At 39.6% G+C, this 12,729-nt stretch overlaps 1 protein-coding gene across 2 annotated transcripts; it reads right to left on the bottom strand.

Annotated features, from left to right (window-relative positions):
- On the bottom strand, positions 1–12,003 carry aqp9b (aquaporin 9b). 2 transcript variants are annotated; one of them, XM_054770220.1, is made up of 6 exons: positions 11,834–12,001; positions 11,224–11,350; positions 9,432–9,569; positions 6,395–6,513; positions 4,687–4,904; positions 1–2,228 (listed from the first exon to the last, which is right to left on the bottom strand). In XM_054770220.1, exons 1-6 carry the CDS (start codon positions 11,933–11,935, stop codon positions 2,066–2,068), a joined length of 867 nt encoding a protein of 288 aa, XP_054626195.1. In that variant the 5' UTR covers positions 11,936–12,001; the 3' UTR covers positions 1–2,065. The 2 variants fall into 2 exon arrangements, with proteins under 2 accessions (XP_054626195.1, XP_054626196.1); XM_054770221.1 differs by lacking the exon at positions 9,432–9,569 and having other exon boundaries at positions 11,834–12,003.
- Between the last annotated feature and the right edge of the window lie 726 nt (positions 12,004–12,729).

The following is a 12,729-nucleotide window of genomic DNA, read 5'->3' as shown; positions in this document are numbered from 1 at the left end:
TACAGTAGGATACGTGTGTGTTTAATATCGTATGGCTTTTTAATAACACAGCAGTCGCTTAGCAGTAACCATTTATCAAACATCAATGTGTCACTTGTAATGACGTTATAGCTTAGGAGACCTTGAGTAAAAAAAAAAAAAAAAAGGACCACAAATATATAATAATTTAAGGCTGGAGTTTCTAATCAAAATAAAAATGACTCCAACTACAGTTTTGACAGAACACATGAAAAAATAGTTAATTGACCACAAGTATATCTCATGCTAAATAGTCTGATACTGTACAATAACGTTTACAGAAAAATTGGGCTCATACAACACAACACAGGATGTATAGCTAAGTGCAGCCTGTTCTTGTGAGAATTTATGAGGAAAATTGTGGACCTTTTGCACTAATTCCTGATAAATTTTGGTTAGAACACCAGCCTGATGCATGCATTTTTGCATTCCCAGCAGATAATACCTGCAACCTAAAATGTACAACAATAAAAAAAAAAACCCTTCAGAAACGTAAAAAATATAGACACTCCTGATCAAAATTTTAACATTGGTTGAAAAATTGCAAGAATTTACATTTTGAACTGTTTGATCTTAAGGAGGGTTTTAAGTAGAGCTTCAAAATGAAAAAATGTGAGCAACAAAAAATGTTTTCGAGCAAGCAATTTATTGCAACAAGCATTAAAGTGAAATAGGCTGTTCATCACCTGATCAAAAGTTTAAGATCACAGCCTTTAAAAGCCAAAATCTTGGCAAAAATGGGGATTCAATGTCATTTTCTGTCAGGTCACACTGTCATGATCTCTTGATGGCAAAGGCAAAAAAGCTTTCTCTCTTTGAACGCGGTCAGATTGTTGCTCTACATAAGCAAGGCGTCTTGCAGCGAGGTTGGGACCAATAAGTCATTTTAAACTTCTTAAAAGATCCTAAGGGTTATGGAATAAAAAAGTCAAGTGGTAGACACAAAAACAGCCCTGAACCGGAGGATCCAAGTGGCTGTCCACCAAGACCTGGCCCAAATGAAATGGTGCCGATTGCAGACCAATAACCATCAGACCGCATCTGCGAGAGAAGGGTTTTAAAAAGAAAAAAACTTTTTCAAATGCGTCGTCCCCTTGAGCGCCACAAAATGGCCCGTTTGGAATTGGCACGAGAGCACCAAACATGGGACATTGAAAGGTGGAACAAAGTTTTATTCTATGAGAAAAAATGTAATCTTGACGGTCCTGATTGCTTCCAATGTTACTGGCATGACAAGGAGATCCCACCTGAGATGTTTTCCACACAGCACAGTGGAGGGGGCACCATCATCATCTGGGTTGCTTTTTCCTTTGATGGAACAATGGAGCTGCAGGTTGTGCAGGTGCGTCAAACGGCTGCTAGCTATGTGGAGATGTTGCAAGGGACATCCCTCATGACTGAAGGCCCTCGTCTGTGTGGTAATGACTGGGTTTTTCAACAGGACAATGCTGCAGTTCACAATGCCCGCCTGACAAAGGACTTCTTCCAGAGGAATAACGTCACTCTTTTGGACCATCCTGTTTTTGGGTTTTTGGGTTATGGTCTTAAACTTTTGATCCGCTGATGAACAGCGTAATTTCAGTGTAATTCAGTGAATTATTCAAAAAAATGGTCTCACTTCCATTTTGTATTTTGAAGCCCTACTTGGAACCTCCTTAAGATCCAGTAGTGCAAAATGTAAATTCTTGCAATTTTTCAACTGGTCTTACAATTTTGATCAGGAGTGTATATTGAATAATTTTTTTGTGATTTTTTTAATATGAAGACTTCCCATTGTAAATGCATGGAAGCCAATGTTCCACATTTTAACCATTGATAGGCCAATCATTACAATACTTCATAACCACAGAAAAGAACTTTAGTGCATTCACCGTTTGTTACAAACAAATACAAAAACTAATGTCATTATTATTATATTTATAATGATTACAAACAAGTGCCTGTCTTTGCTGACTGGCTGGGAGGAATCACATGTGTTTTCTTCATTATATGAGGCGTGTGGCGTTAAGTTGAAGTGAGTATAAATATGGTTCCTTGCCCTTTAAGGCTAAGTCAAAGTTACAATGTCATACTTTTGCTGTACGTTGTTTTCCTCTTGTTTTTGGGCGTCTGCGTGGTGCAACTCGATGAAGAGAAAGTAAATAGCAGCTCCAACTACGCCTCCAACCATAGGCCCAAACACAGGGATCCACCACCAGCATCCTCCAGCCCTGCAATGAAAACACAGATTGCCCTATGTGACTAGTGATATAGCTATTCACACTTCCTGTCCAGTCTGCATGAGTGTTGTTGTCATTTCCTGGGGCAGGTTAAAGGCCTTTTATCCCAGCTTAGCGTAAAGTCTTAATAAGCAGCTCGGTGTGTGCAGCATGTGTCCTCACTGTCACTCTGGCTGACCGCTCACAGGCTCCTGAAGTGAGCAATTAGTCGCCAAAGCATTGCAGACACATACAAGTTTAAAAGTCAACAAGCGACAGGGTTGGCCGTCCTCTCCTTCCTGCGAGTGCGCAGGAAGCATGCACTTTATAGGCATGATGCCACTGGATTATCCACTTATGTGCGGCCTCAGTTAAGGTGATCTGTCCAGGAGACAGAGGACACCGACGGGGCCACTTTGTCGGCAGGACGACACACTTCACGACATGAGATGCAAATGAGAGTAAATCCCATGCCTGATCTGAGATTTTTCTGCACTAAATATGCATTGGACTGATTTGGTATAAGATTAAATGTGCAAACAGGAAATAGAAGCAGGAGCTTACAGTAGATGTGCATTAAATACATCTTAATGTATGTTTTTTTTAAGTCTGCTGGTCAGCTGGTGGTTATTATGGGTTTATGGGTTATTAGTGACTTGGATGTGTGTTGTAATAGTTTTTTTTTTTTTTCTATAGTTTTTATTTTGTTGGTTCATCGCAAACTACTGAAAGTTCTTAAACTTTGCAAAATAAATATTGACAATAAACGTAGAATCATTGTATTGAATTGGTTATCATTATGACAATTTATCATTCGTTTTTAAAATGAAAATATTGATTATATTTTCTTCTCCACCAGCATGTTTTTCAATCATTCCTGCTCAAATTTGACACATATGCTTGTCAGTCCCCTAAAGGTGTGTACCAAATTTTGCAGTGATTTGGCACAACACACTAAAGTTACAGTGGGTGTTTTGTATAGTGCATTGAGCTGTGTGAGAAATGTCAAGTCAATCCGACTTATACGGTCAAAATTTGGGGTTGAATAACAGAGACAACAGCCACTCTGCAATTCGAATTTCTCTGCTTCACTTTACCTTTTTTTTTTCCAAAATATATGAATAAATCATGGTGTTTCGTGAATGACATGTAGTATTCTAAACTGATCACTATTGTGTCAGTCATGTTACTGTAATGTTACTGACACGCAACACGAACACCATATTTGATCACCGGAATAACAAGTGTTTATTGCAGGTTTGAATTATCACACAACAGGCACAATAATATCTAATAAAAACATAGGCTACTGTTATGGCTAAAATCAACTCTGAACCCCCAACATCACTTCCTGTCCGCTCATCACTCAGCTCCCCTAGGGAATACATTTATAGCAACACACGACAACAAGTCTTATTTATGTCTTAAATGGCTTATTTAACCTGATCATGTAGAACTATATTGGGTGATGCGTGTGTAAAAGTGACTGTAGGGGTGTTAGTTCATCTGTAGAGGGACTTAATAATGTAAAAAAAAACATATTTACAAGGCCATAAACTGGTTTTCTATGCTCTAACTACAAAAATATTAAATTTGTAAGTACGGCATCTTTGAGAAATCTTTGCAGAAATTCACTTATCACAGTCGGCTCTTGACCCAGTTAACCGCGTTAGACGAGGAATTACTGTATTTGTCAGAAACATATTAGCAAAGGCAACACAGTAGGGGAGAATGTTTTGCCACGTTTTCACTGCAATGGTTCAGGAGTGAAAGAGTTACACAAACTAATACGTAAAAAATACAAAAATGGAGAATCCTAATTTTTTTCACGTGACTATATTGGCACCCTCTCCTTTAAATACATAATATATCAGAGCTGTTCATTTTAGCGAAATGATGGTGGCATGACTGGAACAATAGCAGTAGTTTGCCATCAAGATATGACTGCAGGACGTATGCTTTAGCCTCATTTAAGAAATGAAAGTGAATATTTCATATTCATGTGCAAGAAAACGGTCACCGTTCTCACTAATCCCACAGTACATTTTCAAAATGCACAAAAGACAAGTGCTCTTTAAAATATTAATACTGATAGTCAGAAAGGAAGAGATGCTACTGTGAATGCTCGTTTTCATGTGGGACTTGTAATACTGTAAGTGCAATCTATTCCGTGTGCCGCTGCACAATAACACAAACACAAAAGTGGAGTTGTTTTATGTTAAAATTTTGGTGCTGTATGACTCAAATTGTGCCATTGGCAGTGTTATTCTTATTTACTTACTTATTCTTGTTTACTGACTTTGTCCTTTTTCTGTATCATTGTTAGATACCACAATAGACCATCAGAATAATGACCTGGATTTTAAAAGCATATTGTAACGTTTACATAATGTAATAAGATGTTAGCAGGGTTGAAAAGTGCGAATGAGTATTCTAGTGTGTATTGAGTATTCTAGTAGTCTAAAATTACCTGAACACATCCCCGCCCCATCCAGCCACCGCAGTGAAAAGTCGTGGGCTTAAGTCTCTTGCCGGGTTGATGGGGTAGCCGCAGTTCAAGCCCATGGACACGGCGATGGCCATGATGACCAGGCCGATGCAGAGAGGCTCCATGCCTCTAGGAGCACCGATGTTCTTGGAGTCCGTGATGGCTAGGATGCACAGAATTAATGCAGCAGCCCCCACCACCTGACAGGGCAAAAGCAATCAGTCAATCATAACATAAATGATCAAAGATAACAGTACCAGAGGACATTCTCTTGGCAATGCTGTTTTTCAGTTGTTCACTGTGTTGACCTGCGAACTACGTTATTTTATCGAAGCTTGTACGTGGGCTCCCCCGGGTTCTCCTGCTTTATGGCTCTTAATGGTAGCTTTAAAGTACACAACACATGGCTGTTTGTAAGCAAAATTAGGAAACAGGGGACCAGGCAGCTTACCAAAGGGACCCACCATGTCACTTCGTTATTTCTCTGATCAAATCAAGAATCAAGAATCAAGAATCTTTATTGTCATTGTGTTTCCACACAGCGAAATAAGGATTGGTAACTCCCAGCTATATATATATATATATTTAAAAACACACTATGTACAAACAAAATAAACACATACTAAGAAGTTATAAATATGTTAACAATGTTAGTGCACATGAGCACGATGTACATCATGCTGGCCTAAATGACACTGACACAATAATTGCAGATAAATAATATATTGACACCAATATAATAATATGTTTACCATGGGTATAAGTATAACGTATTTGTGGTCTACAGCTTTATACAAGTACATGCAAACCAGCACATAGTGCCAATTGATTTTGCTGCAAGGGAATCAGAGCTGCATGTTATCATGTCATCATGTTAGAGCGTAAGGGACGGAATAATGACAGATCCTGAAATCTGTAAGTTCATGTATGTCTTGATGTGATTAGTTGCAATTCAAATTTTGACCTTTTACTGGTGAACTTTGACCTAGGTGATATCCTTTAGGTCAAGGTCCATTACCATTGAAAACTAATCAGATAATCAGCTTCTTCCTAACACAGTCTATGGCCACCGGGTTTGGCAACAACTGCACCAAAATTGTAGGAAAAATAAGGTTTTTTACGCTGGGCACATTTGACATGACTGTGATCTTGACCTTTGATATAGATCTTCACGCTTTGACGTGTACAACGCTCTAAAACCATACAACATATATAGTGAATATCAAGGTGTTTCGGTGGCACCAAAACACAGATTATGGACATTCTGTACAGTTAGGGGAATCCACTACACACTAAAGGGTCAAAAATCATCCTATATGGTCTTGAATGTCTTTAAACACATAGTGTACAAATCCAGGACAGATAGTTATTTTTAGCATTGTGCACAATTGTTTATTCATCAGCGAACATTACATGTACAGTACGCCCATGAGTGCACAGAATATATGCTCTCATGCTCTAGTAGCTTCTACATACTGTACAATCAACGTTGCGTAACGTTGTTTGCACATGACATCATCAATAATTCCATATGGAAGACATGAGCATCCAGACTGTATGGCAAATTTTGTGGCAATCGGTTGCCTAGTTCAGTAATTTTTGTGTAATCTGGCAAATATAAGCACATACGTACACCCAAAAGCATCACCACTTGCAACTGCATTTGATGTGTAAGGGTTATTATTCTTACCTGGTCCAGGAATCCATTGAGGATGGAGAGATGTTTAGCAGGATAAGATGCAAATATGCCAGCTGTAGCGTTGTCTCCAGTAACAATGAATTCTCCCTTACTATAGTCCATTAAAGCATCTGCCAGAAGAAAACACACATGTTGCTTTAGCATCATTTCTTCTTGACATTTTTTTGAAAATTGCTGATGTCACGACACACCCGGGGCGAGACGATACACGAGATTGGGTCTGCGAGAACGAGGTGAGGCGACATTTTAACTTTACTTTTAAGAAGAGTGAAAAGGGAAGAATATAAAAAATATGACAATATATTGCAATCTGCTAAAATAATTTCTACTACGTTACACTCTTCCGCACTCTGTGTGTATGCTAGTGGCCCCGCCTCCACCCACACATACAAAGAGACTGTATGACTGGCAAAAGGGCTCACTCCGCTCATGCTGTTATTCTTTAGAACAAACGCACCGAGGTGCTCAAACCAATGCAAGGAGTGAACCCTCTTCCTGCCTGTTTGGAGGCGGGCGACGAGGAAAACAGACATGCATGCACATTACAGTATATCAAGGCCAGCAAAGTTATTTTCCTTTTTATTTATTTAGTGATTAATTATTTATTTTTTATCGTCCCAGGCCTAGAGCTCACGAGACAATTTTTGACTGAATGAGAAATCTTGAAAAGTTTTAATCTTGTGAGATCTTGTGACACGAGATCTTGTGACAACTCTAATGACCATAGAACTGCAACTTAATGTGGGTGTCACTACGCAATACGTACCTGGAACGCAATTGATGCCAAGGACTACGTCACTTCCTCCTTTGGCAAATTTTTACGACAGCGCTTCTGAGATGTCACACGCTGTGGTAGTTATTATTTTTTTAATGTATGAACATAAATGGTCAGTAATCATACTTCATATTTGTAATATGTTGGGAGGTTATTTTAAGATTGATTCTTATTAAAATACTTTGTTAGCATGGGGATGTTTCTATCAACTTATGACATCCACCAGGGCTGAGCTACGTAAAAACTTACGCAATGCACGTAGCGCAGACGTAAACGTCATATTCGGTTACGTGTAACATACATAAATAAGTAGAATAAAACACATAAAATGCAGTTATAGTTCAATGTAAACAACCATAAGCAGAGTGCAATGATGGATGAATCTAAAGGATTCAGTAGAACTTTTTTCAAAACGTAGAAACATCATCCATCCAAACATATCTTCCTAGCAAATGCTTTTGTGTCTATTTTTTCAGTGGCAAAAAAAATGTAAAATGATTTATGGCACACAGAAAAGAGGGCTTATAAATTGTCCACATACACCATGGTTATGATATAATAAAAAAAAGCTTGATTATGTTGTCATTTCTCAAATTTCTATCTATCTTAATAACATTTTTGGGAGTGGAGGGAGGGATGTATATTGCTCGTTGCCGTAAAATAGATCAACGGATGGCGTAGATTACACATGCCTAACATGTGACTGCCAAAAAATAGGCCGACCAGATGTAGACGCGTTCTGCACATGCGTAGAACACATTTGAACCGATTGCACTCCGGGTATGACAGTGACGTAGGAAAACGGTACACATGGCTCTGTCCTGGCTGCTCAGTAAAATGTGGATAAAATCAACAATAATATGAAAAGAATGCTGTACACAACAGTGAGCTGTCAGGAGACTCACCTCCCATTGTTTTTAACTTTCCTTACAAAGTGGTTAACTTCTTTTTACACTCGGATGCCAAAAAATGACGACAGCTTGACCTGGGATCCTGTCACTACAATTTCTGTAGTATTGTAGCTGTGGTGTCCTAACTTCAGTGTTGGCCTCATACTGAAAATTTAAAGGAGGTTTTGTCTCTTATATTGTGGCTTTTTGCTCTATTTTTCCAATTTTTGCTGTTTTTTTTGTTTTAATTTTATTTCTACAATGTGCCATGGGCTTAATTTTTATAGTATGACATTTTATTCTGCTTATCATCAAAGTTACTTTTTTTTTTTCGTACATTTTCATAGCATTGCTTCGATTAATCGGCCACCAATCAATATCGGCTGATTTCCATTAAAAAAACATGTGACAGCATATGCCGATAAATGCCTTTTTTTTTTTTTTTTTTTTTTTTTTTTTACAAAATTTTAATATATATATGTTAGGGCTGCCAAATGATTACAAATTTTAATCAGATTAATCACAGTTTAAAAATGAATGAATCACGATTAATCACTATTAGCAACCATGTCTGAAATATGCCCACTTTTACAGTCTTTAATTAACAGAAAAATAAAAGACATGACAGGATTATATATATTTGTATGTCTTAACAGATGAACGGAATATGTCAATCAAGCTGAAAAGACACCACAAAAAAACATCTATTTGTCTAACACTAGTCTCTTTAATAGTAGCAGAACATTTGAATCACACTTTAAACGGTGTTATTATGAGGAATAAGGGGTTGCGTTCAAGAACATCCCGTAATTTAAGGGAAATTTATTTGTTTTCAGTGTATTTTTCAGCATACTTAAATGCAGCAAATTGTACATCCGAATTAAGAGTTACATTGTGAGTGATAAGAATATCCACTTCTTGTAAAGCTGTTTTTGTGATGTTCGGAGTGTCCCTAAATGCATCTCGCATTCTTGTAATGAGAATGAGGAAGTGTTGTTCCCAGGATGAACGGACTAGAGACGTGTGTGAGTTGGAGATACACACAGTGCTGCTGTTGATGTTCTCACATCAGAATGAAGTTATAAAAGAGCGTCACACTCTGTGTGACTGTGTAGGGACGCTCCACTGCGCTTCCGTCTGCTGCCACAACAGAGAGGCATGCTTGCTCTGGTGTGCATTAATTACACAAACAAATTGAACGTAATTAATGAAATAAATGAGTTACCGCCGTTAACACGTTCTTTTTGACAGCTCTAATATATATCAATGTCACTGTGATCCCCCGCATCCTTTGGTGTTTCAGTATATGGCCCTCGCTTCAACAACTTTGGTGGCCCCTGGTGTAGAGGATCTTTAAACTCACCATAATTTAAAAAGTAGACACAAGAGGCTCCAACAAAGGCTCCCAAAAACTGCGCAGCGACATACACAGGAAACTTCTTCCAGGACATCTTGCCTAGCAACACCATGGCGAGAGAGACCGCAGGGTTCACATGGGCTCCTGCAGCAACACAACAACAAAGTTACTCGTCTGGGGGAAATAATTTAATTTACAATGATAATGATAACAAAAAGTCCGAAAGATTCCCAGTGAACCTATTTTCCTTGAAACAAAAACGAGGAGAGAACACATTCCAGCCAAAAGTTCCAGGCCTGTGCTGACAGTGTGGGATCATTTATTTAACACTCTGGGATCTCAGCTTTGACCTTGCTGTGGTGACACCACTGGGGGGTATCAAGCATGCGGCCATTGTTCCTCTCCCCATCCTGTTCACAAACACCGAGCGCCACAAACCAGCCAGAAGCAGCGGGCCCAATTGCATCTGACATAATCTGTCTGAAGCGGCTTAAGGCACACGTAGAGCGCGGGTCATTAGAGTGACCAGGATGTGTCACACTTGCGCTACAAAATCGGAGACTACAAAGAGAAGACAATTGTGTTTTCTTCTCCGACCGGGCGCCTCCCTGCCAGGGAAGCCTTGAAAGGCGGGCTCGTCACACCTGACCCCCCGCCCCTCCACTTACCTCTCTGGAGACCCATGCCCCAGTAAAGCTCATTAGTCCAATACCTATGATCATCTTCAGAGATGTCGTCCCACAGAAGCTTCCCACTGTGCTGTGGACCCCGGGGCCCAATGGCCCAGTCATGCAGCAGAATCTCTCCATATATTAACCTCCTTGTCCTCTAAAGCCTTGCAACTCTTCCTCTTGTTAACCATGGCGCAAGCAACTAGATACATCTGATCACTGGCCACAACATTAGGTACACCTACACAACCTCGTGACATTAATTAGATGTATCGTAAATTCCTAACAAACTCTATATACATTTTTGTATGCAATCTGTCAATTTGTATGTTTATAATTTTCGTAGTTTGCAGTGGAGCACAAGAGTACAAGACTGACAAACTATTAATAAAAATCCAAATAATAACACATGACACTTTTCAGTATACAGGTATGGCACTTTTAACGACTCCCATGGATGTTTTTTTCTTACGTATTTACAGTGCTTCTTTGTACCTAATGTTGTGTCCAGTGAGAAAGGGTGCCGCCACATAAAAAAAAAAAAAGATGTTGGGCACCCCCTGTTTAGTTTTTAATAATTACCTATTTTTTTAAGGCCTCTGTCAGTCGGTGGCCCTTGCAATTTTTTTCGCCCCTCCACGGCATCCCTGCTGGTGAGAGTACCAAGCGTGTTCCGACATGGGAAGATTTGTGTGTGACAGCGCAATAATGTTTTAATCCATAATTTAAAATCGACTGCAAGCCATAACAATGTCTTCTTGTTTTACTGCCCCCATTCGAATAAATAAATTACATGTATTGACCAAGCTATCACAGTGAAATATTCCCCATTCACATTGATTGCGTGCTAAATGATGCTCATTATTTACAGCGGGCTCTGGAAACCCACCAGGAGTTCTAGCGTTTGGAGGACGGACCCCAAAAAATTGTACATTTTAACCTCAGACTACAATATCGGCAACCTTAAATCCTGATATCATCCAATGGTGTGCTGTTTTCTATTTAAATTGCTGTTCTGTCAAGAATGAGCCAAATGCGGCAAGTAACGCTCCGGATGATGAAACATTACAGTGCTTTCTATACCACTGATGACTGTGAACTTTGTTTCCAGGAGATGCAACTTTTACCTGACACCCCTCCTGCAATGTAGGCGGCCATCATGAGTCCCAGAGTGAAGCCAAGGTGGATGGACAGGGGCTCCCCGAGTGCCCCCTTACTGAGGACAGCCTGGGCCACTGAACCACATCCAAAGAGCTGTGAGACACAGAACACAGTGGAGGTTTCAACCATTCCAATTATAGGCACCTTTAACACTCGCCCCCTTGTCTAACAACAACGTCTAACTGCCAACCACAATTTGTCCAAGAGGCAGCTCAGGAAAATAAAGAATCCCCCCACTTAGTTTGGACAAAACAAAGCGAGAGCAGTCATCCACAAATAAAAAGGCTGCACTAATGGGTCACAGTCATTGAACTTAGGTGGTGACAGGTGGAGGTGAAAGGAAGACACAGAAGGACTCTCACAAAAATATTTCATTAAATGAAAGCAATGTGATGCTGCTATTAGTGTAGATATCAAGTCTAGATATCAAAGTGTGCTATGTAGAGACTATCCTATGTCTTAACAGAGACATGTGCCGTTTCCCAGGAGAGGCACTAGACACCTAATTAGCAGCATGAAGCCAGCAGAAGCCTTAAAGCGGCTGTTTAAGCTGAATGACAGGTGCACAATACTCACTATCAGGACAAATATCCCTAGAAACTCCGCCAGGAACTCCTTGAAGATGTCTCGCTTCAGGGCAAGCCTGACCTTCCACTTCCTTCTGCACTCACTGTCCATTTTGCCCCTGGTCCCCTTATGTACTGCTGCCACACAATAAACACACAACAAGAAGGAGAGAAGAAGTCAAGCTCTGATGGTCGCCTCCCACTCGGCGCATGCACTTCCCTTTGCCACCGCTAGTGGGGATACTGTGCCTCAAGACCTCCCAGGGTAATACTGCATACATTTTCACTTAAATGCTCTCAAATGCCACACTAAACATGTTTATGTCAACTACAGTGCATATTTGTAGATCACTGGCAATTTACAGTTATTCAAGATCACCATTCTTTCTCTCAGCTGTGCTCCTATGTTCTAAGTTCTTTGCCTGTGTAGTAGTAGCATCGCTACAAACAAAAAGTAGCTGTAGTGCAAAGGTAGAAGTATAAGTATTAGTATTAGCATAGAAGTACTGGGAATAGAAGTAGAAAGATTGGGAATGCTAGTATTAGTAGTAGTTGCTTAAGGTAGTAGTCTAGCTGTGGTAGTAATAGAAGTACTGTGGTGGGGATACTAGTAGCAGTAGTTTTAGTGGTGTTGGTGATAGTCTTAGTAGCATAAGTATTACTCCAGGCTATATTAGTGATAATAGTAGTACCAGTTGTCTTTGTTGATATTTAGTAGTAGTAGTAGTATTAGGTGTAGTTATGAAAGCAGTGATACGTAGTAGGAATTGTTCTAGTGGTGTTGGTGGTAGTAGAAGCAATAGTAGTGGTAGGAGATAGTATAAGTATTAGTGGTAATAGTAGTAGTATTAATAGTGGTAGTAATATTGTTGTACTAGCAGTAGTAGAACTAGTAGAAGTTGGGGG

Source organism: Dunckerocampus dactyliophorus, chromosome 3 (genome assembly GCF_027744805.1).
Source record: "Dunckerocampus dactyliophorus isolate RoL2022-P2 chromosome 3, RoL_Ddac_1.1, whole genome shotgun sequence".
NCBI lineage: Eukaryota > Metazoa > Chordata > Actinopteri > Syngnathiformes > Syngnathidae > Dunckerocampus > Dunckerocampus dactyliophorus.
This window is presented reverse-complemented; position numbering and strand designations above follow the sequence as displayed.

What these genes read in the sequence shown, in the direction of transcription:
- aqp9b (XM_054770220.1), bottom strand. Translation starts at nt 11,935, where the DNA reads ATGGACAGTGAGTGCAGAAGGAAGTGGAAGGTCAGGCTTGCCCTGAAG. An exon ending in TCAATGGATTCCTGGACCAG is followed by an intron (nt 4,905 to 6,394) that starts GTAAGAATAATA and finishes TTGCCCTGTCAG; the next exon opens with GTGGTGGGGGCTGCTGCATT. An exon ending in TGGGGCGGGGATGTGTTCAG is followed by an intron (nt 2,229 to 4,686) that starts GTAATTTTAGAC and finishes TTTTCATTGCAG; the next exon opens with GGCTGGAGGATGCTGGTGGT.